The 22,722-nt window shown below is 49.0% G+C and overlaps 10 protein-coding genes across 10 annotated transcripts; 4 read left to right on the top strand and 6 right to left on the bottom strand.

The window, feature by feature from the left end:
- Positions 1 to 1,869: 1,869 nt before the first annotated feature.
- On the bottom strand, positions 1,870 to 3,711 carry N7484_004026 (uncharacterized protein; the record flags this gene model as incomplete). Its single annotated transcript, XM_057114446.1, has 1 exon — positions 1,870 to 3,711. One exon carries the CDS (start codon positions 3,709 to 3,711, stop codon positions 1,870 to 1,872), a length of 1,842 nt encoding a protein of 613 aa, XP_056974586.1.
- A 2,179-nt stretch (positions 3,712 to 5,890) lies between these two features.
- Positions 5,891 to 6,420, bottom strand: N7484_004025 (alpha/beta-hydrolase; the record flags this gene model as incomplete). Its single annotated transcript, XM_057114445.1, has 2 exons — positions 5,891 to 6,066; positions 6,135 to 6,420. The coding sequence occupies 2 exons, from the start codon at positions 6,418 to 6,420 to the stop codon at positions 5,891 to 5,893; spliced, it is 462 nt and encodes a 153-aa protein (XP_056974585.1).
- Positions 6,421 to 6,659: 239 nt separating this feature from the next.
- On the bottom strand, positions 6,660 to 9,125 carry N7484_004024 (sugar porter family MFS transporter; the record flags this gene model as incomplete). Its single annotated transcript, XM_057114444.1, has 15 exons — positions 6,660 to 6,705; positions 6,760 to 6,819; positions 6,867 to 6,936; positions 6,988 to 7,143; positions 7,191 to 7,632; positions 7,680 to 7,777; positions 7,830 to 7,945; positions 7,993 to 8,107; positions 8,165 to 8,244; positions 8,299 to 8,367; positions 8,416 to 8,439; positions 8,490 to 8,588; positions 8,641 to 8,707; positions 8,758 to 8,954; positions 9,016 to 9,125. 15 exons carry the CDS (start codon positions 9,123 to 9,125, stop codon positions 6,660 to 6,662), a joined length of 1,749 nt encoding a protein of 582 aa, XP_056974584.1.
- A 699-nt stretch (positions 9,126 to 9,824) lies between these two features.
- On the top strand, positions 9,825 to 11,132 carry N7484_004023 (uncharacterized protein; the record flags this gene model as incomplete). Its single annotated transcript, XM_057114443.1, has 5 exons — positions 9,825 to 9,873; positions 9,921 to 10,105; positions 10,159 to 10,468; positions 10,526 to 10,679; positions 10,733 to 11,132. 5 exons carry the CDS (start codon positions 9,825 to 9,827, stop codon positions 11,130 to 11,132), a joined length of 1,098 nt encoding a protein of 365 aa, XP_056974583.1.
- A 101-nt stretch (positions 11,133 to 11,233) lies between these two features.
- Positions 11,234 to 12,272, bottom strand: N7484_004022 (basic helix-loop-helix domain-containing protein; the record flags this gene model as incomplete). The annotated part of the gene is made up of 2 exons (XM_057114442.1): positions 11,234 to 12,055; positions 12,108 to 12,272. The coding sequence occupies 2 exons, from the start codon at positions 12,270 to 12,272 to the stop codon at positions 11,234 to 11,236; spliced, it is 987 nt and encodes a 328-aa protein (XP_056974582.1).
- A 946-nt stretch (positions 12,273 to 13,218) lies between these two features.
- On the top strand, positions 13,219 to 13,875 carry N7484_004021 (uncharacterized protein; the record flags this gene model as incomplete). Its single annotated transcript, XM_057114441.1, has 1 exon — positions 13,219 to 13,875. One exon carries the CDS (start codon positions 13,219 to 13,221, stop codon positions 13,873 to 13,875), a length of 657 nt encoding a protein of 218 aa, XP_056974581.1.
- A 2,393-nt stretch (positions 13,876 to 16,268) lies between these two features.
- Positions 16,269 to 16,769, top strand: N7484_004020 (uncharacterized protein; the record flags this gene model as incomplete). Its single annotated transcript, XM_057114440.1, has 1 exon — positions 16,269 to 16,769. The coding sequence occupies one exon, from the start codon at positions 16,269 to 16,271 to the stop codon at positions 16,767 to 16,769; it is 501 nt and encodes a 166-aa protein (XP_056974580.1).
- A 605-nt stretch (positions 16,770 to 17,374) lies between these two features.
- N7484_004019 (acyl-CoA thioesterase) lies at positions 17,375 to 17,973 on the bottom strand (the record flags this gene model as incomplete). Its single annotated transcript, XM_057114439.1, has 2 exons — positions 17,375 to 17,825; positions 17,894 to 17,973. The coding sequence occupies 2 exons, from the start codon at positions 17,971 to 17,973 to the stop codon at positions 17,375 to 17,377; spliced, it is 531 nt and encodes a 176-aa protein (XP_056974579.1).
- Positions 17,974 to 18,466: 493 nt separating this feature from the next.
- N7484_004018 (pseudouridine synthase family protein) lies at positions 18,467 to 20,128 on the top strand (the record flags this gene model as incomplete). Its single annotated transcript, XM_057114438.1, has 2 exons — positions 18,467 to 18,694; positions 18,752 to 20,128. The coding sequence occupies 2 exons, from the start codon at positions 18,467 to 18,469 to the stop codon at positions 20,126 to 20,128; spliced, it is 1,605 nt and encodes a 534-aa protein (XP_056974578.1).
- A 469-nt stretch (positions 20,129 to 20,597) lies between these two features.
- On the bottom strand, positions 20,598 to 22,066 carry N7484_004017 (uncharacterized protein; the record flags this gene model as incomplete). Its single annotated transcript, XM_057114437.1, has 2 exons — positions 20,598 to 20,939; positions 21,008 to 22,066. 2 exons carry the CDS (start codon positions 22,064 to 22,066, stop codon positions 20,598 to 20,600), a joined length of 1,401 nt encoding a protein of 466 aa, XP_056974577.1.
- Between the last annotated feature and the right edge of the window lie 656 nt (positions 22,067 to 22,722).

Below are 22,722 nucleotides of genomic sequence, written 5' to 3'. Positions count from 1 at the left end.
ATGGCTTTGCGTTATTGGTCTGAAGTTAATGGAAGGATGTTTTTAGGGAGCTCTATCTTGAATATTTCCAACTGAAGATTGGTGAACAATATGGCTTCAGCGTAGGCCGCCTGGGCACACTTACCAGCTAGGCTAAGTATTCCTTCAATGTTTCCTACCTTGTTAAAAATTTGGCCGTTCGGCCTTACCTTTCGGTCATAAGGTGGGCGGAAAAAAAACGAGTGGCGCCTGCAAGGCTTCACTTTCAAATGGGATATAGGCAAAGTCATTGGCTTGTGACGACCGGGTAAACCATTATAGCCTCGGGGCATGGGTCAATGTATATAATCATGTCCCGGGACCTCAGTAAAGCTAAAAAAATTCCAAAAAAGAACCGAACGCGGGGGTCGAACCCGCAACCTTGAGATTAAGAGTCTCACGCTCTACCGATTGAGCTAGCCCGGCTTGCTGCTTTAACACCGCAGATGTACGAATTATGTTTCCATTAGATGCAGTTTGTTAGCTTGAACGACAAAGTTCAGTATGGCGATGTTTCTTTTCTTTTTTTTTTCTTTTCTTTTTTTTTTTCTTTTCTTTTTTTTTTTTTTTTTTCCCAGAGGATGGACCGGTCGATTTCTTTTATAATGATAGGCTCTCACTCAATATCTGAACCTGAACTAGTGGCTCCTTTGTACGGCCGCCGGCAATGCGCAGTGAAAACAATGAGATATGTTTTCTGCTTTAGGACCCCATTTCGATACCCAGAAATTCTATGCGATGATTTTGTCTAGCATCCCCTCAGCTTAGATTTTCCTTCGCCTCTCTCTCTCTTTTGAATTCTGACTTCAACACCCTTAGTGTAAGTAAAAAATCCATTTTTCAAAGACCACTCTTTGTGTGGGTGTGTCAGTTCAAACTAAAGGGAGCCGTCAATTTCAAAAGCCCTAATGCACGAGGCTTCTCAAAATCATTCACTACCAGAGACCAGTGACATACCTTGAACCTTGTCAACACCTCAGGAATAACCTTATACATCTCCAGATACGAAATGTTTCTTCCAAGACAAACTCTTGACCCACCTCCAAACTAACAGAACCAATATCAGTACTAGTCAGAGTAAAATGTCGGCTTCTAGAGCTAACCGCGAATAATAACCGCTCCATCTCTTTCCTCTTCCCTGGACTTGCATCAATCTAACGCCCGGGCCTCCAGTCATCAGCATCAACCCCATAGACTTCCTCATCTCTGTGCGCAGCCCAACGAATGAAGGGTCCATGGCGCTTGTGAAGGTTTATATGGTGGGTATGTGCGGGTCCGGTATTCACTAAAGATAGTCGGTAGAGATTTGTGAGTTTTGCGAGGATTGGGCCTGGGATTTGGCGGAGATCGGGTCGGACGAGAGAGTATAGAATTTGTGTATAGAGATAGCATATTAGAATTGGTATGAGGGCGAAGATTAGGGAGGATGGAAAGGTGATATGGGGTTGAAATTGCTCCATTTCGTGGATTTTTGGATATGTTTAGACTATTTCAGTGTGTGGTTTCCTCAAGTCCATGAAGTCTTAGGATAGTTGTTGTTCAAGCTGACACTGGCCTTCGGCACCTCCTCATTTATACCTACTGCCCTAGTGCTTTGATCCTGTCAGGCCCCCGGGGTCGGGACGATCACTACTCGAGATGGTTGTCTAGTGAGAAGCTAACCTCCGCGGCTCGTATTTGAAGCCATTGTAAGGCTGAAGAAGAAAATCAAATGAAAAGTTCATGGGTATTCTTTATTATATCGAACATCATACAGATCCTATACGGATAACTAGATACACGGGGTTACCCCGCCAAAGCGACGTCATCAGCATCCCTCATCTATCAAATCAGACATTAAATTCAACTACCTTAACCAGCAGGGTTAGTGCAGGAGAAAGGAGTCAGCTTAGTAGTCTTGAAAGTGGAATTCATCGAAACAACAGATGCCCAGATTCCAAGACCAGCCGTAGCCAGAGCAGCAAGCGCATAAATCAGGTCAAAGGTGTTCCACCAGAATTTTTTCTTGTAACCACGGATCCAGCGCTTCACACCGTGATCCACACGTTGGGCCACTCCAGTGCGTGGGTTGAACTCCTCTTCGGGAAGCATGGCGTCCTTTTGAACATGGTAGCCGACCAGGAGGAGGGGCGGGAAGGTGTAGGAAAATTGCAGGATACAGGCGGCACCGACGAATGAGGTCAGGTTGCTAATCTGGGGAATAGCGGCAGCAACGATCCAGGCGAGGATCCAGTAGATGGGCACAACGGCAACCCAAATCCATTTGCCGACCTTGCTGTCCAGTGCGGGGAAATGGAAGAGATCACGCATCACGGAGGAGTAAAACACCTTGATACCGATGTTTCCATACAGCAGAGCTGCAATGGCACCGGTGATAAAGGAGAGGGCGTTGCCCAGTGTCTGGAAACGGTATGCACCGGGGGTGTTGGGAATTCCCTCATAGGCAGGGTTGTAGGTAAATTGTCCCTGGGCGGAGTAGACGATCATTCCGTTGACCAGATAGCAAACGTAAATGAAGACCTCGGCGATGACGAAGCCCTTCCAGAAGTCCATGGGACGTCTCATCTCTGCCATCAGCTCGTTGAAGAGTGTAGCACCACCGTAGGCGAAGACCGCATTCATCATGGCTGTGATACGGTCCTCGAGGCCGTAGCCAGCAGCCCAGTTGGCGCTGGTGACGATTGGGCCCTTCTCAATACCGTAGCTCGTGTACACGGCAGAGTAGTTGGGAGGGAACTTGTAGACAACGACCATAGTCATAATGATAACGACAACGTTACCCCAAATGGCGAGGTTGGCCAACCAGGACAGGCGCTGCAGGGTCCGGATCTGTCCGAGGACAAACCCAATGACCATGAAGATGACCTCGGCGGCAATAAAGCAGAGGAAACCACCGGTGTTGTTCACACCAGCCACCATCTGTGCCAAACCTTGACCATTGCTCTCAATCAACAACGAAACGTTGAGGAAAAACTGGAAGCTTTGCAGAATGTTGACACCGATGCGCGCCCAGGGGCCAAAGACACGGAATGCAACATCACCGTAGTTACGCATGGGGAAACGAGTGGAATCAAGACCGACGAAGATCCGCCACAACTGCAGACCAGAGTAGGCGGCCAACAAACCGAAGACAGTGTAAAGTGCAAAACCAGGGCCGTATCCCATTCGGCTGATCGCGTAAGGGACGTTGGTCGGACCCAAAATATCAGTGGTGATCAGATAGAAGATTGATCCCCAGGTCGCGGTACGGGCAGCTCTCTGTGCTGTCTCCCATTCCGTCTCACTGACACCCCATTTGTCCGTTCCTTCATCGCTTCTCGGCGCGTTGGCATCGGGTGTCTTCTCGTCGGTGGGGGCTTCCTCGGGGACAGGCTCAGGTTCAGTGGGCTCGACGGCTGGTTCTTCCTGTTTCCCCTTGCGGTTGAGGAGGAGCTTGCCCAGTCCCGAGAAGCCGGCATTGTCGGTACGAATGGCCTTTTCGACTTCACGGGATCGGTTGGCCCAGTAGTGGTAGTTCTCAAAGGTGATGCTGGAGTCCAAGTAGATGTTACCGGGACCGTGCAAGTTGGGAGGTTCAATATCGTGGTGCACGTCAACCTCGTGTTCTTTCTTGGTGCCAATGATATCGGCCTCATGCCCAAGACGAGGATCGGCCACGCCGCCGATATTGGCAGCGGAAATAACGCCGGCCATTGCAGAGGTGTAAAAAGTCGCGTGCTGGTCTCTCAAATCGAGGGGAAATGCGAGGGCTTAGTCGCCTTTAAAGAGAAAAGCCCGGTCACCGAAAAATCCTTCCGGACTGTACCCCAGCCATCAAAAAAAACCATGGCCTGTAGAGTGATAGGGACTTGTGGGCCGGACTTAATTCCCGTTATCTGTTCGCCATTGGGTTGCATGATGAGGAAGTGGAGCTCGCTATCAGGAGTGGCATGGCTCGGTTTCGTCCAGTGCCTGTCGAGGGACTTATCGCTCGGTTCTAAGACCTGATCGCGTTTGGTGTTTGTCTCAGCGACGAGCCGGGGTGTTGAATGGCGCTAGTGATGGTTGAACTAATACTGGTGGCTGTTGCTGACGACTAGGGCCCACATCGTCCCTTGGAAACTCGGCAAAAGCTTGTCTTCTCCGCATTCAAGATAAATCGCATTGTCAGACTGGCCAATCAGCCGTGGCTACCGGGTGTTGGCGGATGGTACTTCTTCCCCCATGCTCCATTGTACCTGCGCTGAATCCCACCTAACAGCACATGGCGGATGACCGACGGGATGCAAGTCGAGGTTGCGTATGACCTGCATTGTTCACATCATTGCATGGGCGGGTTGCATTTTGCGCAAGCGATCTGAGGGCCAAACATGTTTTTTTTTTTCAGGGCAGCTGCATTCTGGTTCGGACCTCCCCGTAGAAAGTGGACCTGATCCACAAAGAAATGAAAAATTTCGCTTAACCTGCGACGCGTTGCTAAAGTATCTTCCACGTTCCGAAAGATCCCCAATAATACACGGGAGAACGACTGATCGTACCACTGAGACCTTCTCGGTAAAAGCTCACGTCAGAAGCGTCGTTATCTTGCATAGTGGCTGGGCTAGTGCCACTGACCAAGCCTGTTTAAGGGTGTTGAACGATCATCTGACTGTAATGCGCATAAATACTACTTCTCGAATTTCCTGCTTATTTTCTGGAATTATGCAGAGAAGGATCTCTCGCCCTGCCAGAAATTCGGGTCCGGGATCAGTGTTCAGAGCATCTCGGCAACAACATGACCCGCAACAATATACGAATCAAAACCCTTGAATGTGCCCTAGAGCCAATAGGGAAGGCCAGGCCCACGCAAAATCATTCCTCTCCAGAGATTCGCTCACCCAATCACTGCAGTTTACTCCAAATATTTCTCAAGTCCGTGATAAGAATCTAATTCAATTTCAAGTTCAACGGTCAGCTTCTGCCATACCGAGATAGGAATCCCGTTCCGCTTGGCAGTTCATGCACAAGCAACGCCCACAAAGCTTATCCCCTGTCACATCGACTTGGCATTGAGAATCTTCTTGGCAGCACTCACCGATGCCTCACATCGCGTCAGAGGGAACACAGAATCCTGACCAATCGGAAATTTGGAGAAACTCCGAGACACGTTCCCACTGTGGATTTCTCATCTTCCGGTAGAAATGGGCCTTATCTCTCGGCCCACGTGGATTTTATCTGTAGGGTCTAGGTTCCAGTGTGAATTGTGGGTTGAGTGATAACTGTACTGTGACAGAGGGGTTTTAGTCATTACGGCATACTGTGAGGTACCAGGTACGTCGGTCTCACCCGATCGCCCTATGATCGGAATGTAGACCCTAACAACGCGGAAATCAAGACCGATGATACCTTATGATGACAAGGGAAGCAGCACGGTAGTCGCGTGATGGTATCTTACGACCCCTTGAAACGGACACTTAAGGCCAAGACCTCATGGGCAATAAAATTCAAGATAGATAAACCTCTTCTCTTAGAAACCAAGCCATCTAGAGCTCATGAATTCCACACATCAAGATCTATACGAAGGGCGTGCGCTAACCAAATTGCGACAAACCTGCAGAGAAAATCGGCAGAATCCTCACACTAGAGCAATAGCAATCTAACAAAGCTAACTCTATTTTAACCTATGTTATTGATGCAAAATGTCTGAAATTGAACGAAATATGCCCACCGGATTCGAATACAAAAATGCCCCGTCTCCGAGATCTTCGCCAGCTCCACTTCCTGTTATCTCCACCTCCGACCTTTCCACATACGGCAACCACTTTTACTCCCCCTAAACATAATATTTTTGAACACGGAATAGCCACAAACATAACTACCAGATTTTCCTCGTCCGACAGCTAGACCATGAAAATTAAAAATCGGCCGTATGGCACTCGCTCTGACCCGCGCGGCAACGTGCTAGCACACAATGAGCTCCCGAAGAACTCCACATATGATCGCCGGACTCATTTAGAAAAGCAGTGTGGTCATCAGAGGGAAATTGGAAGACCTGCCGACTTAGGATACAATCTTCTGGTGCCAGATTCCCTTTTTATGTATGAAGTTGAGGAAGCGGCCAAGGTGCCGTTATGCGAGTAGTAGTCCGCTAAGTCCACCCATTGAAAGGCCTATTAGGTGGAAAATGGTTATTTTGAAGTGCGTGAGGATTGCCTTGACGCATGCGACTAGGAAGGAGACGTCATTTATTGAGAGATTGCTGCTTTGAGATATCCCCCAGTCTGGAGCGTCATAGGCTATGAAAACGTATTTCTGGAGGGTAGGGTGGAAGCAGAAACCGCGAAAGAAGAGATTGGGGGTTGAAATTGAGGTAGTGTATTGTTGAGAGGCTGAGTTATTTCGCCTTTTGACTTGAAGGGAGATTGATGAGCTTTTGAAAGCCATTTGGCGATGCTAGATTGCGATTATAAAGGACTATTGAGACATGGTCAGGGGTTATTGGGGGAGGATAGAATGACATGGTTATGACAATTTTCGTCAGTGGTTCTGGTCTAACCTTCGCCGGGAGATTAATCCGTGGATTGATGACTAGGTAAAAGAAGCTGTTCAGAACAAGACAAAGCGTAGATTTCAATAGACTATCGGAATTGCTGTTTTCAAATAAATTGCTCGATATAACACGCTTAGAGCCCCTCCAAACGGTACAATGGCTCCAGTTTGGCAGATCGCCTAAATAACACATAGCGACGGATAAACCATGGCAGCCAAGTGCCAATCTGGTACCTGGCATGTCGGTAGATCGGTACGCCAAATGTGTAGTCAAGCTCTTCTAGTGTGCGTTGCCTGCAATTTGTCAGAAATGACCTAGACGCCAAATAATGCCAACTTACATGGTCTCGGGAACCACCAAGAAAATGGTCACAAAGGCAAGTACGTTCAACCCGGCGTAGAATCCAAATGCTACAGATATGTCAGAAATGCGTGCCCCTTGACATTTTAGAAGCCACTCACCTCCAGTAGGGGTGATCTTAGCCAGCAGTGATGGGAAGCTAAGGGTCAGAGCGCTTCCAACGGCGTTGTTCACACAAATGGTGAAGGCTGCACCCAACTCACGATGTGAGAGTGGGAATGCCTCGCTAAAGTAGATTGACGGAATGGGTCCCATACCTATCCCAGTGAGCATAGAATTCATCATGAGAAAGAGAGGAACGAACCTGGTCCATATAATGCCGTGAATAAGTAGATGAACAAGGCTATCAGAGGCACCCGAGCACTGGAGTCACTAGGAATTAAGAAGCAAAGCCCTGCTGCTAACAAGCACCAGGCCATATTAGGAAAAGTGAATAACAACAGGTTCCGACGGCCAAATGTGTCCATCGTCCACACAGCAGGGAAGGCAAATATGAATGTAGTCAATCCAAACCCAAGGGAGGCGAGAAGGCAGTCTCTAGTGGAATACCCTGCTTCCGAGAAAATAGTTGATGAATAGAAGCTCATGATGTTAATTCCCGAGAACTGTTGTGCTGTAACGATGATTGCACTGGAGATCATGGCGCGACGGAGGCGGGGAATAGAGAATAGTTCCCATACACGATGTCCTAGAGACTTTCCAGAAAACGCATCTCGCTCGGTCATCACTTGACAGTGTGCATAGTACTAGAGGTGGTTAGACTCGGTACATATCAGGACAAATGCATACTCACGAGATCTCTAGCAGCAATAAGCTCGGTATTGCGCAATCGGCAGAAAGAAAGGAACGCTTCTTGGTAGCGGCCTTTTTTCATAAGCCACCTAGGCGATTCTGTATATACAGTCTTAGCCATATTTCTAGAAACTAGATTGGCTTAACTTACCAGGGCATAACCACACAAAGAACAATACAGGCACAGCCGGAACAAAGGCAGCGCCGAGCTGAAATCGCCAGGCAAGGCGCCCCACACGATAAAATATCAAGTTGGAGCAGAAACCACTAGAGCTAATTAGAGATAAATCAAGATTTAGTCTGTTGGGCCTTACACTAGAGTACCAAATGCTACCCACAACTGGAAGCTCGTCACTAAACCACCGCGAATTGAAGCGGGACTAATTTCCGCACTGAACACGGGAATAGTAGAGATTTTGACTCCCATTCCTAGAATGATGTAATTTGTCAGCCAGAAGCCTTTGAATTGCACCAGCAATTGCATACCCAGACCCATGAATAGGCGGCAGAGCAAGAGCCCCCACCAGTTTTGCGTGAAAGCTTGTGCTAGCACAGGGAACACACAGCTATGATCCAAGTCAGTGGGGGATGCAAAGGTACCACACTGGTCAATCTCTTACAAAAGACCGGTGAGAAAGATTGTACCGCGGCGACCAAGCCAGTTGTTCAGAGGATCTGCTGCCCATGCACTGAAGAAGTTAGATATACAATGTGTTGTTTTTCTGTTGATTACCGACCTGAGAAGCCCAAAAAGCGTTGGCCTATGAGAGGTTAGATAAGCTCATGGTCTTGTATTCTGTATAAGACTAACCCGGAATTGATAACCCCAGTCAACCATGTATTGTCTTCAATGCCAAATTCCTGTGGGAATGAGAGGTTGGCTCCATTTGCACCGGTGTTATCCCATCCTCTTCAGTCCAAGTTAGCCACCAGCTTTCAAGCGAATGGAATGGTAGACAAACTGAATTGCAGATCCCAAGGAGCACAAAGCGATACTGAAATACAGGTATTTTGGCAAATGCCACTTGTCTATTCCCGGTTAGACTGGATTTGCTAAAAGCGCGAAATAGCAAGCGTACGAGTAGTCTCCCGGTTCAAGTGATATTTGTCCTCCTCGGTCAATTCCGGAAGATTCTCAAACCTTTTTTGGTTCTGCGCTACTAGAGCGCCCTTCTGGAAAGTCTCAATATAATCTTCAAATCCATATTCTTGACAGAATCTCAGAACCCGATGGTGCAGGTCAATCTTGGAGACCCCAGCGAGAGGATTGAGTATTCTATGATGATAGTCAATGGATGCTACCTACTAAAGAAGCATGAAGAAACCCATTCGCCTACCTTGCATTGAAATTTTGGTTATAACTCCCCAAATGCCCTTGCTGAGCCTCAGCATCCTCCACAAAAACCGAAGTAGGCTTCAAATCGTCGTCCACACTGAGCTTCGCCATGATAAGATAATGTCTGCACCTTGAGATACCAATCACAAGGGCCTCAGCACTGGGTCCAGAGCTGGAATATATACTCCACCGGCTCAGACGTCAACATTATTGGCGTATTTGCGTGGGGGTGATCGGCCAGAAATCCGGGGTGCGCTAGCGTTGAACAAAGAAACCGATCTGACCAATCGCGTCGGGAATGGTACCCCTCACCATTCACCGATGAAGCTAACAGCCCTGCGTGTGTACTGCATGTTGGGGTAGCATCCTCGCCAAGTTTTGGCCCTGCGTGTGACCCGGTGGTCTGTCCACAAATGAGGAGCTTCGGTATGTGCTTTGAGGCGTTTAGCCAGTCTTTGGCCTGCGTGTGTTTGGAATGCTGGGATGTGGCTGGGCCGTGGAATGCCCTGTGTGAGGACGTTACAATTGATTGACGTATCATAAATCGTTGCTGAGGTTTGGATATGAGCAAGATGCTGAGGTGTCCTGCGTGTGCGATGGCTCTCTGTGTGGCCCTGTGTGCGTCCTACGCAAGATGCACTCCACTGATGGTCATGAGAGGGGTAACAAACTGAATTGCGAGTCGTACAGATTTCCTCAGGCGAATATATAATTCTCTCTCCTTAATGCTTTTGAAATTTAACTCCAAGTAGTAGTAACCAATTTCCAAAGATAAATTTCTACAATTAAACTCGCACGAATACCTTCAGAATGGGCAGCGCGGGCACTGTGTCATGGCTGCAAAAGCTCTCTGAGCAGCGTGAGTGAACTTTCTGGTCTCAATACTCCAAAGCTAACTTTCGACAGTCAATGTCGATGTTGACTGGATGGACCCTTCATACACCCTGGGCATGCCTATTGTTCCCCATGATATGACCAGCAACCAGGGTTGGGTCCACGAACAAATGTGCAACCCAATCAATGAGGAATTGTTCAAAAGTGTCGTCAAGGAATACAAAGACCAGGGCTGGTTGAAGATCTACACGCGCATGGTATCTTGTTTCTGTTCATCTCATAATTAACGCACTTATTAACATAACCTCAGGCCGTCTTGATGTCCAAGGCCAATATTGATAACATCCAAGGCCGAGTCCTTCTTCAGACTCTCCCTTCCGATGCCTATGATACTGAGAAGACGCTAGAACAAGCCCGTGCATATGCCCGGGAATTCGAGAGTGTGGGCGTTTCCAAGGATCGCTTCTGTATCAAGATCCCAAGCACCGGACCTGCCTTGAATGCTTGCCCCATTTTGTTACAGGAGGGCATTCGCACGCTTGGAACTGCTCTTTTCAGTGTTCACCAGGCAATTGCTGCTAGCCAGGCCGGATGTTTGTATATCAGCCCGTACTACAATGGTGAGGCGTCAATGACTTCTCTCCTCCGATGATATGGCAATTAACAGCATTCTGCAGAGGTTCGCGCACACGACGAGCAGGAGCTTTGGCCTAAGTCCAATGACCCGGCTTTATTGCACCCAATGTCTCCGCGTCTCGTCCAGATCCTTGAAACATACAAGCGTTTGTATAAGGAGACCGGAAAGGAGCAACCATTTCTTAAGAACGCTAGGTATTTTAAGTGGACTCACATGCAACTAATTTTTGCTGACAAGTGTATTGCAGTTTCATCTCTCCAGAGGAAGCTATGGCGGCCGGTGAGATGGGATGCCAGTCAGCGACCATCTCTCACCTGGTCCTGACTCAGCTCGCTAACCTCCCGTACGATGGCTCGAAGCAGCCCGGTGAGGGTGTGCCTAAGCCGGATCACCCGTACAAGAATGCAGCCCCAACCCCGGAGCGTCTGAAGAATATTGCGCAGACAGATCCTCTGATTGGACCTAACTGGGATGGAAAGTTGTCGAGAACAGATATCGACTATCTGGCTAACGGAGGTGCTGAGCTGGATAAGGCGAATGAGGAAGATCCGCAAACGAAGAAGCGGCTGCAAGAAGCTCTTACACTATTTATCGCTGCGGAGAAGAGAAGCCAGGCGAAGATCGAAGAGGCCATGAAGAATGTGTAGGTTATTGGTTGGGCTTGCTTTTGAGCAGAGCGTGGAGAGATTCATTCTCTGTCTCTCTATTTATATAGAATTTCCGAAGTTAAGAGCAATGAATATGCAATCTAAAATGTTTGACCTGAAGATATTGCATGCCTATTCTCCGTTGCTGGCATAGGGGTGATCCCAATGTTCGGGGGCCATAGCAGTGATTCATCAACGGGTAAAACCGAAGGATTGTTGTCATATTGGAAATCGCCATCTTGAGGAGGGTCTTCAGGAGGTGTTGTTGTCAACACACCTGGATGCTGAGTCCAGAACGATGCAGAGTCTCTAACAAGATAGGAGGGCCCATTATTATGTCTTGGATCGACATCTTTCGGTCGCGTTGTTGCGGATACGCCGGAGGATTGGTTCCATATAAAAGCAGGATCCTGGAATGAACCCAATGTCACGGCAGCAGGAGCTGTATGGGAGTTAGGCCAAGCCCATTCCGTTGAGTTATATGCCGTTGGTGAACTTAGTAGGATGGTTGGGTCGTGATGAGCTGGCACTTGAGGCGGCCCCTCGCCTGAGACAGGTAAGAACGGTGCTAGCGGGAAAGAAGATGAAGATGTCTGGTCTGACTGTGCCTCGATAGAGCTATTTACCGCAGATGGCCAGATTTGATCCGGATCTGGCTCATCACTCTCTCTCAAAAGGTCGAGGACAGCGGGATCAATTGGCCGAGCTTGTCGCGGGACAGAAGTACCAGGTTGACACAAAGATCGCAGGCTGTTGACCTCTTTAAGCAGATCATCACGCTCGGCAATTAGTGCTTTAATTGCGCTAGTGGCTTGATCGCATCTTGCTTGTTGGGTCTTGTGATGAGATATACTCGCGTCCACAATAATATGCTTCGAGGGCCGTGTTTCTTCCCGGAGCAAGGGAAGTAACTTTGTTAGCTCCTAGAAATGGCTTAGCACATACATGACTGGTAGCCAAAAATGGTTTACTAACCATCAAACGCACACCAAAGGCCTCCCGGCGGGACTTTTCAAATTCACGGTGGATGGCTCTATCCTCCGCGGTCCAGTTCCGAATGCGTTTCTTTTTTGGCCTCACAGGGTCTGCTTGAGCCATGGACACTGGAGCATTCGTGAGTATAGTCGCTTTGTCTTCCATTGTCCAAAAGCAGGTTGTGAAGGAGCACCAGTAGCGAGGTGTATGGTGGAATTCCGGGGAAGTGGGGGGCGAAATGCGGAGAAGCACCAGCTTCAGTTGTTCCGACGATCATCACTCCACTCCGTATGGGAACACCCTGGAAATCTAAGAACTTCGTATACAGAATATGGATTATATAGAACTTTTCATATGGTCGAATGGCGATTTCAAAATCTTTCACTTTTCCAAAAGATCAAACAAAGTATGTCATGCTCGTTACCTGTTCTCATCAAAGAGGCAAGCTTCAATCAGGACTGTTACGTACTTGTATTCAGTGTAAATGACTATCACTTTACTTCGACCTACTGAGGTAATTCTTGAAGTGTTGGACGCCGTAATTCTTTCAGTAGCTTTATACGGCATCGAGCTAGCCAGGCAGCCTTCAAAGGGGCCATCGCCCGGAAGTTCGAAACAACTTTAGGACTATAGGTGACGTCGAGGGCTGCTCTCAATCACTATCTGTGGATTAAATAGCTCAAAGCAGTAAGCCTTGTCTTAGACTTTTGTGATTTTATAAGTTTCAAGCCTTCAGATCTAGCAGTGGTGCGTAGGCTCAGGTTTAATAAACTTGGAGATTGTTTTGAATGTGGGGCTGATGGTGTATGAAAAACCTCCAAAGAGAACATTTAGATTGAGACTCATCTACTTCCCATTTTCTAGTCCTTGGTAGTTTCGTGAAATATCTGTGGTTTTACTGAGCGCTTTCTGGAATTTGAGAGTCAAGACTGAATAGGATGTCGTGTGAGGCTATACCAAACTCGGGCCGGATATCCCCCATCCCCACTCGTCCCACATCATAACCCCCGCTTATTGACTAAGATCATAAGCGTCAATCAGTAGAAGTCCTGTTCAAACAAAAATCTATCATTTCTCTCCCCCAACCCTTTAAACATCCAGGACAGCCAGAATGAGTAACAATTCTCAAAGGTCTCCCGCCCACCCCGAGGGGGAATACCTAATCAATGGCGACAAGACTGAAACCCCATTCCTTCCAAATGATCCCACTGTCGGTTTCAAAATGAACCACATGATGATGCGAATCCAAGATCCAGCCCGCTCATTACGCTTCTATGTTGACTTACTCGGCATGCGAACCGTATTCACTATGAACGCTGGTCCCTTCACAATCTACTATCTCGGCTACCCCCAGAAACCAGAACACCAAGAAGATCTGACAAAATTCGGCGAGGACACGCTCGCAAATCTTGTGCATACTCTTGGGCTTCTAGAGCTCTATCATATTCATGGCACTGAAAATGAGCCCGCTGGTCTGTACAACACCGGCAATCAACCTCCAAATCTGGGGCTTGGACATTTAGGATTCACGGTTCCGGATGTTGCAAAAGCTTTGGAACATTTGAGGTCGCATGGCGTAGAGATCGAGAAGGATCTGGGGGTGGCCACTCGGGAATCTATCCCCTTGAGTCATTGGGAGGCCCAACGCGGTATCGGACTGGGCGCTGTCCATCCGGCTTACAAGAAAATATTCGAACAAATTGCTTTTGTCAAAGATCCGGTAAATTCTTTTCTATCATCCGGCAAGTCTGGGGCTAAAGCATTCTAGGATGGTTATACCATTGAACTTGTACCACAAAATATGGAATAAACGACAGTCTGGCCATGGTACTTGAATTGAGGGCTGATGCCGATATAATTATCTTAATTTACCGAGTTAAGCAGAAGGAGTCTGCTCAGGAGAGGTCACTACCTTCGGGATTGGATGAAAGTACTGCAGATCTCCAAGGTCTGTACCCAGTTACCATCTAGCCCCTATCTTTGACAGCCTATGAATACCGCCTTGTTTGAGATTGGCCTGAAAATTTGATATCTACCCTCCGTCCAATAATCTCTTCTGTGAGCTCATCGTGGGGTTTTAAAGCGATAAGGCAGGTAGCCGTCCGCAATGGCTACGCCAATGCAGATCGCACATGAACAATTTGTTACACAAGTTAAGGCGAGGGCTATACTCATTGCTATTATTTCGGACCATCTAGACCAGCTCGATAGTAGAGCGACTCTTATAATAATAGCATAGCAAAAATCACTATCTCTTCGTTGGGGATGCAAACATTGTCGCTCCAGTGAGTGGCGCCAACACACTGTCAGCCACTGCAGCAAGGGGTGCCCCGGTCTACCAAGTAACATCGCTGTCCAGAACAAGCTCATATAACCAAACTCTACTAAAGGCTTAGTCTTATTGATAAGGTCGCTAGCAATGCAGGAACACTTCTCAGTTGCTTAATTCCGAGGCTAACGACGTTATAGTTGCTCGCCTAGGCTGTCGTAGCTAAAAACTAGTATTAGAACTATTGAAAAATCCGGGTTGATAACGGAGAGCGCCATCGGAGGCTAAGAGCATGTCTTCTCGATCTTCCACACATGGCAGGTGAGAAATTCAGCTTTCATGAGGAAAGTGGGGGCATGCCCTATCTCCAGTAAAGGGGGGAGGGAGTTGACTGCTTGCACAGTTTCGAGTGTGTTCCAGGGATGACCTCAATGTTTCGCTCATAGGCAATGGGAAGATTCGAAACTACTGTATCCAAAAAAAACCCCCATATTTTTGGTTCAATGAGGCGTCGGAGTCATTCAAACGTATCCACGTGGAGTAAACATGTCAAAGGTACGATACATGTGGCAGTGCGACATCATAATTTCGACGATCATTTCCCAATACGTACAACAGGGTGAAGTGTGGCAAGGATCGAAATCCACTGTCTAAACTAGGCATGAAAGCAGAGAACAGGCTAACCTTGACAAGGCAAAGGGTGACATTTTTTTTCTGGTGATGTCAGATGGTAGTCAGAGACTGAATCCAGAGCTGTAAAGATTTTTAAGGCTGAAACTCAACCGCTGAGCCACGTCTGATCCTATCGTATAAATTACTCGCCAAGAGCCGCGTGGTAAGCAGACGGAGCCACCGATGATCCTCACATGCAAGCTATGTATCACAGAAAGTGGTGGTGAGACAAAGGATTCCAGTAGCTCCAAAACGCACAAGAGAAATCAGACCTATAACATGTAGCTAAGGAAAACCCTGAAGGCAGCAGCCTTGGCCTGTCAGGCTTTAGGTAAACAAAAAGAAAATCGCGCGTGGAATGTGGCTCGGGTGGAGCCGCAGAAACGAGGAAAATTTCGATCTCGAGAGAGTCTAGACGACCTTGGTTTAAGGTGATGGATCCCCGAACACGGGAGACCCGCTCCTAGTGAACATCCCACACACTTTTCCCTTTTATTACTTTTTCCCCTATATAACACCGCCATGTCGACCTTCCTCCAGTCAAATGCTTCATTGCTTGCATGCGGTCCCTAGGAGCAATAACATCGGCCCCCTTCACGCACTGTCTCTGCAAGCTGCCGATTCCTGCTCCGGCCAAGTTGTGATATCCCTCAAGCCACTCTCCTGATTCGCCCCGGACTAGTCCCATCTTTCCCGGGGTTTCTTTTAGAAACTGTGCTTAACTACTAGCCCGTCGGAAGGAGCTGCAAGCTTATCACGACTCTTCCCGACTTGATTTCGCAAATCCCGGGGACGTGTTCTCCGTCTCACCGCAACGATAACGACATTCCCCTGTTTCTTGAGTCCTTGGACATCCCCTGCCCTTGCCGCAGTTTTGTTGGTCTGTGGCTGTCCGTGCTCTTTCGCTATTTCTTTGTGGGAATAAAGAGAGCGCCCATCCTCTCTCTCTCCAAGGTCGTTCACCGAACTTCTAAGTGGAAGTTGAAGGCCTTGTCCAATCTCTTTTCATCGATTTCGAACCATTGATCTCGAATACCATTGTCACCATGGACGTCGACTTATAACCACGCCGTCCTCTGGGATCCTTTTTTACGACATTTTCCGCATTTCAGCCCTGCGTGTTCGCATATTGCTTTGATACTCCTTTCGCGCCGGTTTGTTATCTACACAACCAATCCGCAACCATCCCAATATTTTTGAATCTTTTCAAGCCATCAGTCATGGCTCCCAACCTTTTCCTCTGTCTGCGCACCCTCTGCTGCCCTATCTACTGGTTCCAGCGTGGTGATCGCATCGAACCCGACCACAACCGCGAACAACATTGGGACACTCCCGTCCCAGGAACATACAAGTTCCTACCCGGCCAAGGCTGGCACCTTGTCCGTCGCGACGAATGCGACCAAGACGAAAAAGTCCCGGCCGCCCTGGTCTACTGCCGCGTTCTGCACCGCTACATGTTCGAGTCTGAGCTCGAACAACGCTCGCGCTTCTTCACTGCTCCCCTGCACAAGGGCGGTCGCCCCGAGAAGTTGCGCTTCTTCCTTCTTGATGATGGCGTTCATTGGGTCGCTGGCTGGGATGCCAAGGGCCGTTTTATTCCCGGCCCGTATCCTAAGTGGTGGCTGGATGAGGACGGCGAGACTATGCGTCGTGGCGTCTCGCCGCCGACCAGTGCCAATGTCTCGCGCTGCAACAGTGTGATTGCGGGCAAGTTTGAGTAAATTGGTATTCTGGCTCTTTGCAGCCTTCTGCAGCTTTTTGTTTTTGTTTTTATGGTGCTATCTACACCTCCTTTATCTTGATTTTCGCCATGGCAATGATTCCCAACACCTTTTGTTAGCGCTTGTGTTTCGGTTTGGGAAGCGTTTAAGCGTGGGTATCGGTTACAAAAAGTGTTTTGACTTGAGCTTTACGGAATGACTGGGTTATGGGTGTTTTGTTCGGATTCCTTTGTTTTATTCTTCTTTTCCAGTCTTGCATCATAGATTAGACTAGACTTTTGTTTTATGCGGGCTGGAATGATATGTGACGGCGCACGGGTTGAACGGTGCGCTTTTGCGGTTTCATTGGGCAGCTCAGATTCCATATACTTTTTTTTAATATCATGAGCCGGTAAATCTCGGAGTATTACATATCACCACTTCTCTCATGTGTCAATTGTAATCCATGGATCACCTTGAAACCTGGCCTACATGGGACGCACGTAATTGGCTCGCTTCTTTCCCTGCTTACTGGCATGTATTATAGAGGCACAGGGCATGTGTGGCGCATTACCACATTGAGTCTTGACTGCAGGTCGTATATACACGCGTCTTATCATGTCACATCACAGCTTCGAATCCGGTTTACTGAGCAACTTCTGTAGCCCATTGCGTACCTTCTCCTCCATACCACCCTTGCCCACCCGCATTGTCTCTCGCAAGACAAAAACATGGATATAGGTTCCCACCATCTTCACATCTTCCTCGCCCTTCCGAAACACTCCAATCTCCCATGTCACGCTCGATGACCCCAACTTAGCAACCCGTAATCCGACCTCGAGGATATCGGGGAATGCAACAGAAGCAAAGAAGTCCGCATGCGTTGAAACGATCAGACCAATCTGATCCGCGCCGACTGATAGATTGGATGGCTGGCCACTTTGGCTCTTAGGGGTGGGATTGTTCACGCTAAAGGGATTCATCCCGCAAGCCTCGATCAGGTAAGAGTTGGCAATGGTGTCGAAGAGGGCGGTATAGACTGTATTGTTGAGATGAGCATACATGTCATTATCGAACCTGTTTAATTTGATCTGTCAATCTCTCGTTGCTCTATTATCCCATTATCCGATGCCGGTTGCCTTTACCATCTTGTTTGGTGGACTTGGTGATAGCCATAGTCACTACGCACACGGCGCTTCTTAGCTAAGTAATCAGGAGTTGCCATATCTGTATGTGTATGTGCGCGTTTGTGATGATACTTGGAAGAAAGATGATTTTGAAACCCGTCCAGCGAGGCAAGAGGTGATATGCGATCGTCGTCTCCGCTACCTCGGAGTCGATGGACCGAGGTCCAAAGGATTAGGTAAGCTCATACATTTCAGGTGATTCTGGAATCAGAAGATTGAATGATTAGATTCGCGTTAAGCGAGTATCGCTCATTTTTCATATTGTCCATCCAGGGACCATGAGAATGTCGACATATTCTGAGTTCTGGGCTCTGGTTCTGGGTTCTGGGTTCCGTGGGGAGACTCCACAATGGAAACCGTCTTATCGTTAATCTCTATTTTATTTTTTTCATCCAAAACTTTCCCCGCCACCACGCCGTTCTTTTGGACTTTAGAGCCGCACATCGCTCGTTCTTCCTCCTGGCTCCCTCTCCGCGTATAACGGCCTATTTGCTCCGGCGAGGGAAACTTCCTCTGCCCCCGCCACCCATTATGGCCCTCGTCAATGTCGAAGTTAAACCCGAACCCTTCAAACAGCCTCCCGCTGTCTGCATTACCCCTTGCGATCCATGGCCAGCACCATACTACCTAGAGGGTATGTTTCGCCGCGTCGCGCCCTACCACTACACCTATAACACTCATTGCAAGGAGCGATGGCGCGGTCGTAACTTGGAGGATATCTTCACATCGGAATTTCGAGACCGGAGACCAGACTATTATGTATGCGTTCCCTCGAGACCCCATTGATCCACAGTGATATACTAACATATCTTCCAGCGATGGGCACTCGATCAAGGTCTCGTCGCCGTGAATGGCAAACCCGCGGCCCGCGACACAGTTATCAAGAATGGCCAGGTCATCTCGCACACCTGCCACCGTCATGAACCCCCGGTCTCATCGCAACCGATCGGCATCATCCACGAAAGCGACGACCTCCTCGTCATCGACAAACCCGCAGGTGTACCTGTTCACTCTGCGGGCCGATACCACTTCAATTCCGTCGTCGAGATTCTCCGTGCAGAACGCGGCCATGGTTTCCTCCCGCGGCCCTGCAACCGCCTCGACCGTCTCACTTCAGGCGTGATGTTCATCGGCAAGGACGCCAAGGGCGCAGAGAGAATGGCAACCAAGTTAAAGGAGCGCTCCGTGCAGAAGGAGTACGTCGCACGAGTCAAGGGCAAGTTCCCAGACGGCGTGGTGGTCTGCGATCAGCCCATTATGCAGGTTAGTCCCAAGCTGGGACTGAACCGTGTGCGCGCCACTGGTAAAACGGCTACGACCAAGTTCCGCCGGTTGGCATACTATCCTCCCGAGTCGGAACAGCCCACTCCCCCTGCCCCTGAGTCGAACGGCGATGTACTCCGCCCGGCAACCCCGCCCCCGGCTCTGTCGAATGAAACAGAGGGCTACAGTATCGTCCACTGCTTCCCGCTCACAGGACGTACGCACCAGATCCGAGTCCACCTCCAATTCCTAGGCCACCCCATCTCCAACGACCCCATCTACTCTAACCGTCGTGTCTTCGGGCCTGAGTTGGCCAAGAACGAGTCGCACGGCCAGCGTGATGAGGAGATTATGGAACGGCTGAATCGGATGGGTAAGACCGAGTTGCCTGACACAGTTTCTTACCGTCACCACTTCATGGCTTCGCCGGACGTGCCCCCGGACACTGACCCGGCTATTCTTGCGCAGCTCCTTGAGCGCGAGCAGAAGGCCGCTGCGGAGGATTATTCTATTCGCAAGGGTGAGCGTCTGTCCGGTGCACTTTGCGAGGTCTGTGATACGGAGTTGTACTCTGATCCGGGGCCCCATGAGCTTGGTATCTTCTTGCATGCTGTTGCCTATGCTGATCGCGAGGGAGATTGGTCCTACCGGAGTGCCATGCCTAGCTGGGGAATGCCGCCGTTTGGTCTGCTTGGCCCCCGGGAGGTTCCCGATTGGGCTCCTGCTGCTGAGGGTGAGGAGGTTATTATTGGGCACGGCACTGTTCCGCCTGAGATTGGTGTTGATGACGACGGGGTGGTCGCCGAGGGAACTAAGCTTCCCACTGGAGCTGTTTTGCTTGAGGGTGTTGGCCTTGTGGATATATCCTCCCTGAATGCCGCATCTGCTCCGGAGGGGGCCGCTGAGCTGGTACCTCCTGTGGCGCAGTAAAATGGGTCATATTTCTTTCGTCTTCGTTGCATATCATGTCTTTGGTTTTATGATACCATACCGTTGATTGGAGTCGAGGTGACAGTTGCGTCTCATCTGGACATACAGCATAGAGTGGGTGTTTCTTTACATTGCATTTCGATTTACATAGAATTTCATCTCATTTCCATGCGACTATCTCTCCACTCGTAACTGGTAAAGGTCTGCCTCGTAGGTAAAACCGTGTATTTTAAAGATACCAAATTAATTGACTTGCAGGCATTTTATAGTCCGAATTTATCTCCTCCAATTGTGCCAATATCTATACAAAGCCGAAATCAAATGCTAGTTGCCCAGTCCCAATGCACCGATCCCATCGCCACGTGTATACGCCTCGTTGCCAAACCCTAAACGCAAAATGAAAGCAGAAGTAACCCTTGGAAAGCAAAGAGGAAAATAACAGCAAAGCAAAATGAAAATATGGTGTTGCTCATGCAGATACCCACTCGGGGCTCTCACAGTCACCCAAAGAACGTATCCTTTCATCGATCCTCCACATCATCGTACCTGACGTGACATCTGCTGAGGGTCGGCCCCCAAGTGCGAGGTCGGAGAGCTTACAGGTGCCAGCCTTGTCGATACTGTATTGCATACAATTAACCCGTTTGGCGCACTCTTCTGCGCACTCATAGTGTGTCCAGGGTGCATTTTCATCGCCTTCTTTCTTTATCACCTTCGGAGCGAAATTATCCCAATTTTCTCGGGTGTCTGTCAGGTTTGGCCGGACGAGGAGGCGGAAGAAATCTTTGTATAGTAGAAAGGAATTCTTTTCCTAAGCAAATGTAAGTCAAGGACAGTTGAGACATATGGCAACGATAACGACAAGGTGACAATACTCACATCCGCATGCCATTTCACATCAAACTCGAACATCGTTTCAATGTCCGTTGTCGTCATGTGGTGGAATGTAAAAGGCGGATAACACCACTGCTTTCTTCCATATGCCTCATTGATAGCATCCTGCTCCCAGATAGACTGCCCGGTAACATGCGGCCAAGACCATGTAAGCGGGATACCGATAGCCTTGAGCGCCATGCCCATGATACAATCACCAGCCCAATGCGTACTTGTCTGGGCGTGCCAATCATCCATATGGTTCTGATACTCATCTGCGAGTCCATGCATAGCCGCATGAGAAAGAACAACACCCGATCCACCATGCGCAAAGACGTCCTCCCCGATCTGCATCTGGTTGCCAAGGTAGAGTTTCTTGCTTGAGTCCAGTTGATTCAACCACGCTACCAGAGTCGGCCAGATCGGGTATGTGTCTGCCTCGAGGATGACATACCACTTCGCATCGGCTTTGTAGTTCCGTGCCTCCAGGGCCATTGGTAGGAACTTCCATTTATCGAGCTTCCAGCCTGGGTTGCCCATCATTCCGGATGCGCTGTTGGCGACCTTGGCTACATCTCCTTTTGTGAGGCCGGCGCGGCCTTTAAGCTGGGCGCGATTGTAGAGTGCGAAGTCGATGTTTTCTCGGACTTCCCAGCTTGTGTTGCGGAAGACATCGTATGTATGGATTCCGTCGATTTCTTCTTCGTAGTCCGAGACGATTAGTTTGTTCGGGATACAGCGGAGTGTTGAGCGGACATGCACGGGCACTTTTTCTTGCGCTTCTGTGATGCCTGTTTTCAGGATAACGAGGATATCTTCGATACCGGGAAGTGGGCGGCACGTTGCGGATGTGGGGTTTGCGTCAACGGGTTTGATGTCGAGTTTGATGTCATCGGGTGTCGTGATTGTTTGGTTTGATGATATTATTACTGATGGTTCGGTGCCAATCGCTTGCGGTTTGTACAATCCAAAGCCAGGGTGTCGGAGGTGCAGGAAAAGAAAGACGAGGACTGCCCCAGCAGCCAAAGGCAGCCAGCGCGAGTATCGGGCGGGGAAGGTGAGCATTGTAGGGATGACGAGAGAAGGGATGGAAAGGAGGTACCTAAGATTGTCCCTCCATGTCCCAAGGAGAAGCAAGAAACAATCCTGAGTTGTTTCAGAGGGGAAGGATGGGTCTTAAGTATCACCACTGCCTAGACTTTAGGGGCTTTTGTTTCCGAGGCTTGTTTGGGGCTGACATTGGCCAGATCGGCGAGATTGTTCCACTTTTTTTCGTCCTTGAATGGAAGGAATGGTGGCCTGACAACCTTGGGAATACAAGCTAGTCGATTTCGCAAGCAAAGACCTGTAGATCGGAATTGCAACTGTCGTGCTTCCCTCGGAGTGACGGAGCCTGGCTTTTTGTTTGTTCTAGGCGCCGTGTTACCAGAGGCCCGCTACGAGGACCCCTGAACAGGTGGGTCTGGCGATCACTCAATTCCTCTGCACGGACGAGGAAACCCTGACGAGCTGGGCTGTGCACTTGAGGTCGAATCTATGGCGTTTGGGAGAAAGTTGGGTTGAATGGCATTGTCGAGGTTAGATTAAGCCACGTTCTTGGCTGATGCCGGATGCAGCTGCTCTGCTCCCGGAGCATGGCACACACCCAGTATACCAGCATTGCAAGTATTAGTATAGCTACAATCGATAATACTGCTCCAGAAGGAGTTCTACAAATGTAG

The sequence above is a fragment of the Penicillium longicatenatum genome (genome assembly GCF_028827895.1).
Source record: "Penicillium longicatenatum strain IBT 33135 chromosome Unknown contig_2_segment0_segment0, whole genome shotgun sequence".
In the NCBI taxonomy this organism is placed as follows: domain Eukaryota; kingdom Fungi; phylum Ascomycota; class Eurotiomycetes; order Eurotiales; family Aspergillaceae; genus Penicillium; species Penicillium longicatenatum.
Note: the sequence above shows the minus strand (reverse complement) of the source record. Positions and strands in the feature narration are given on the sequence as shown.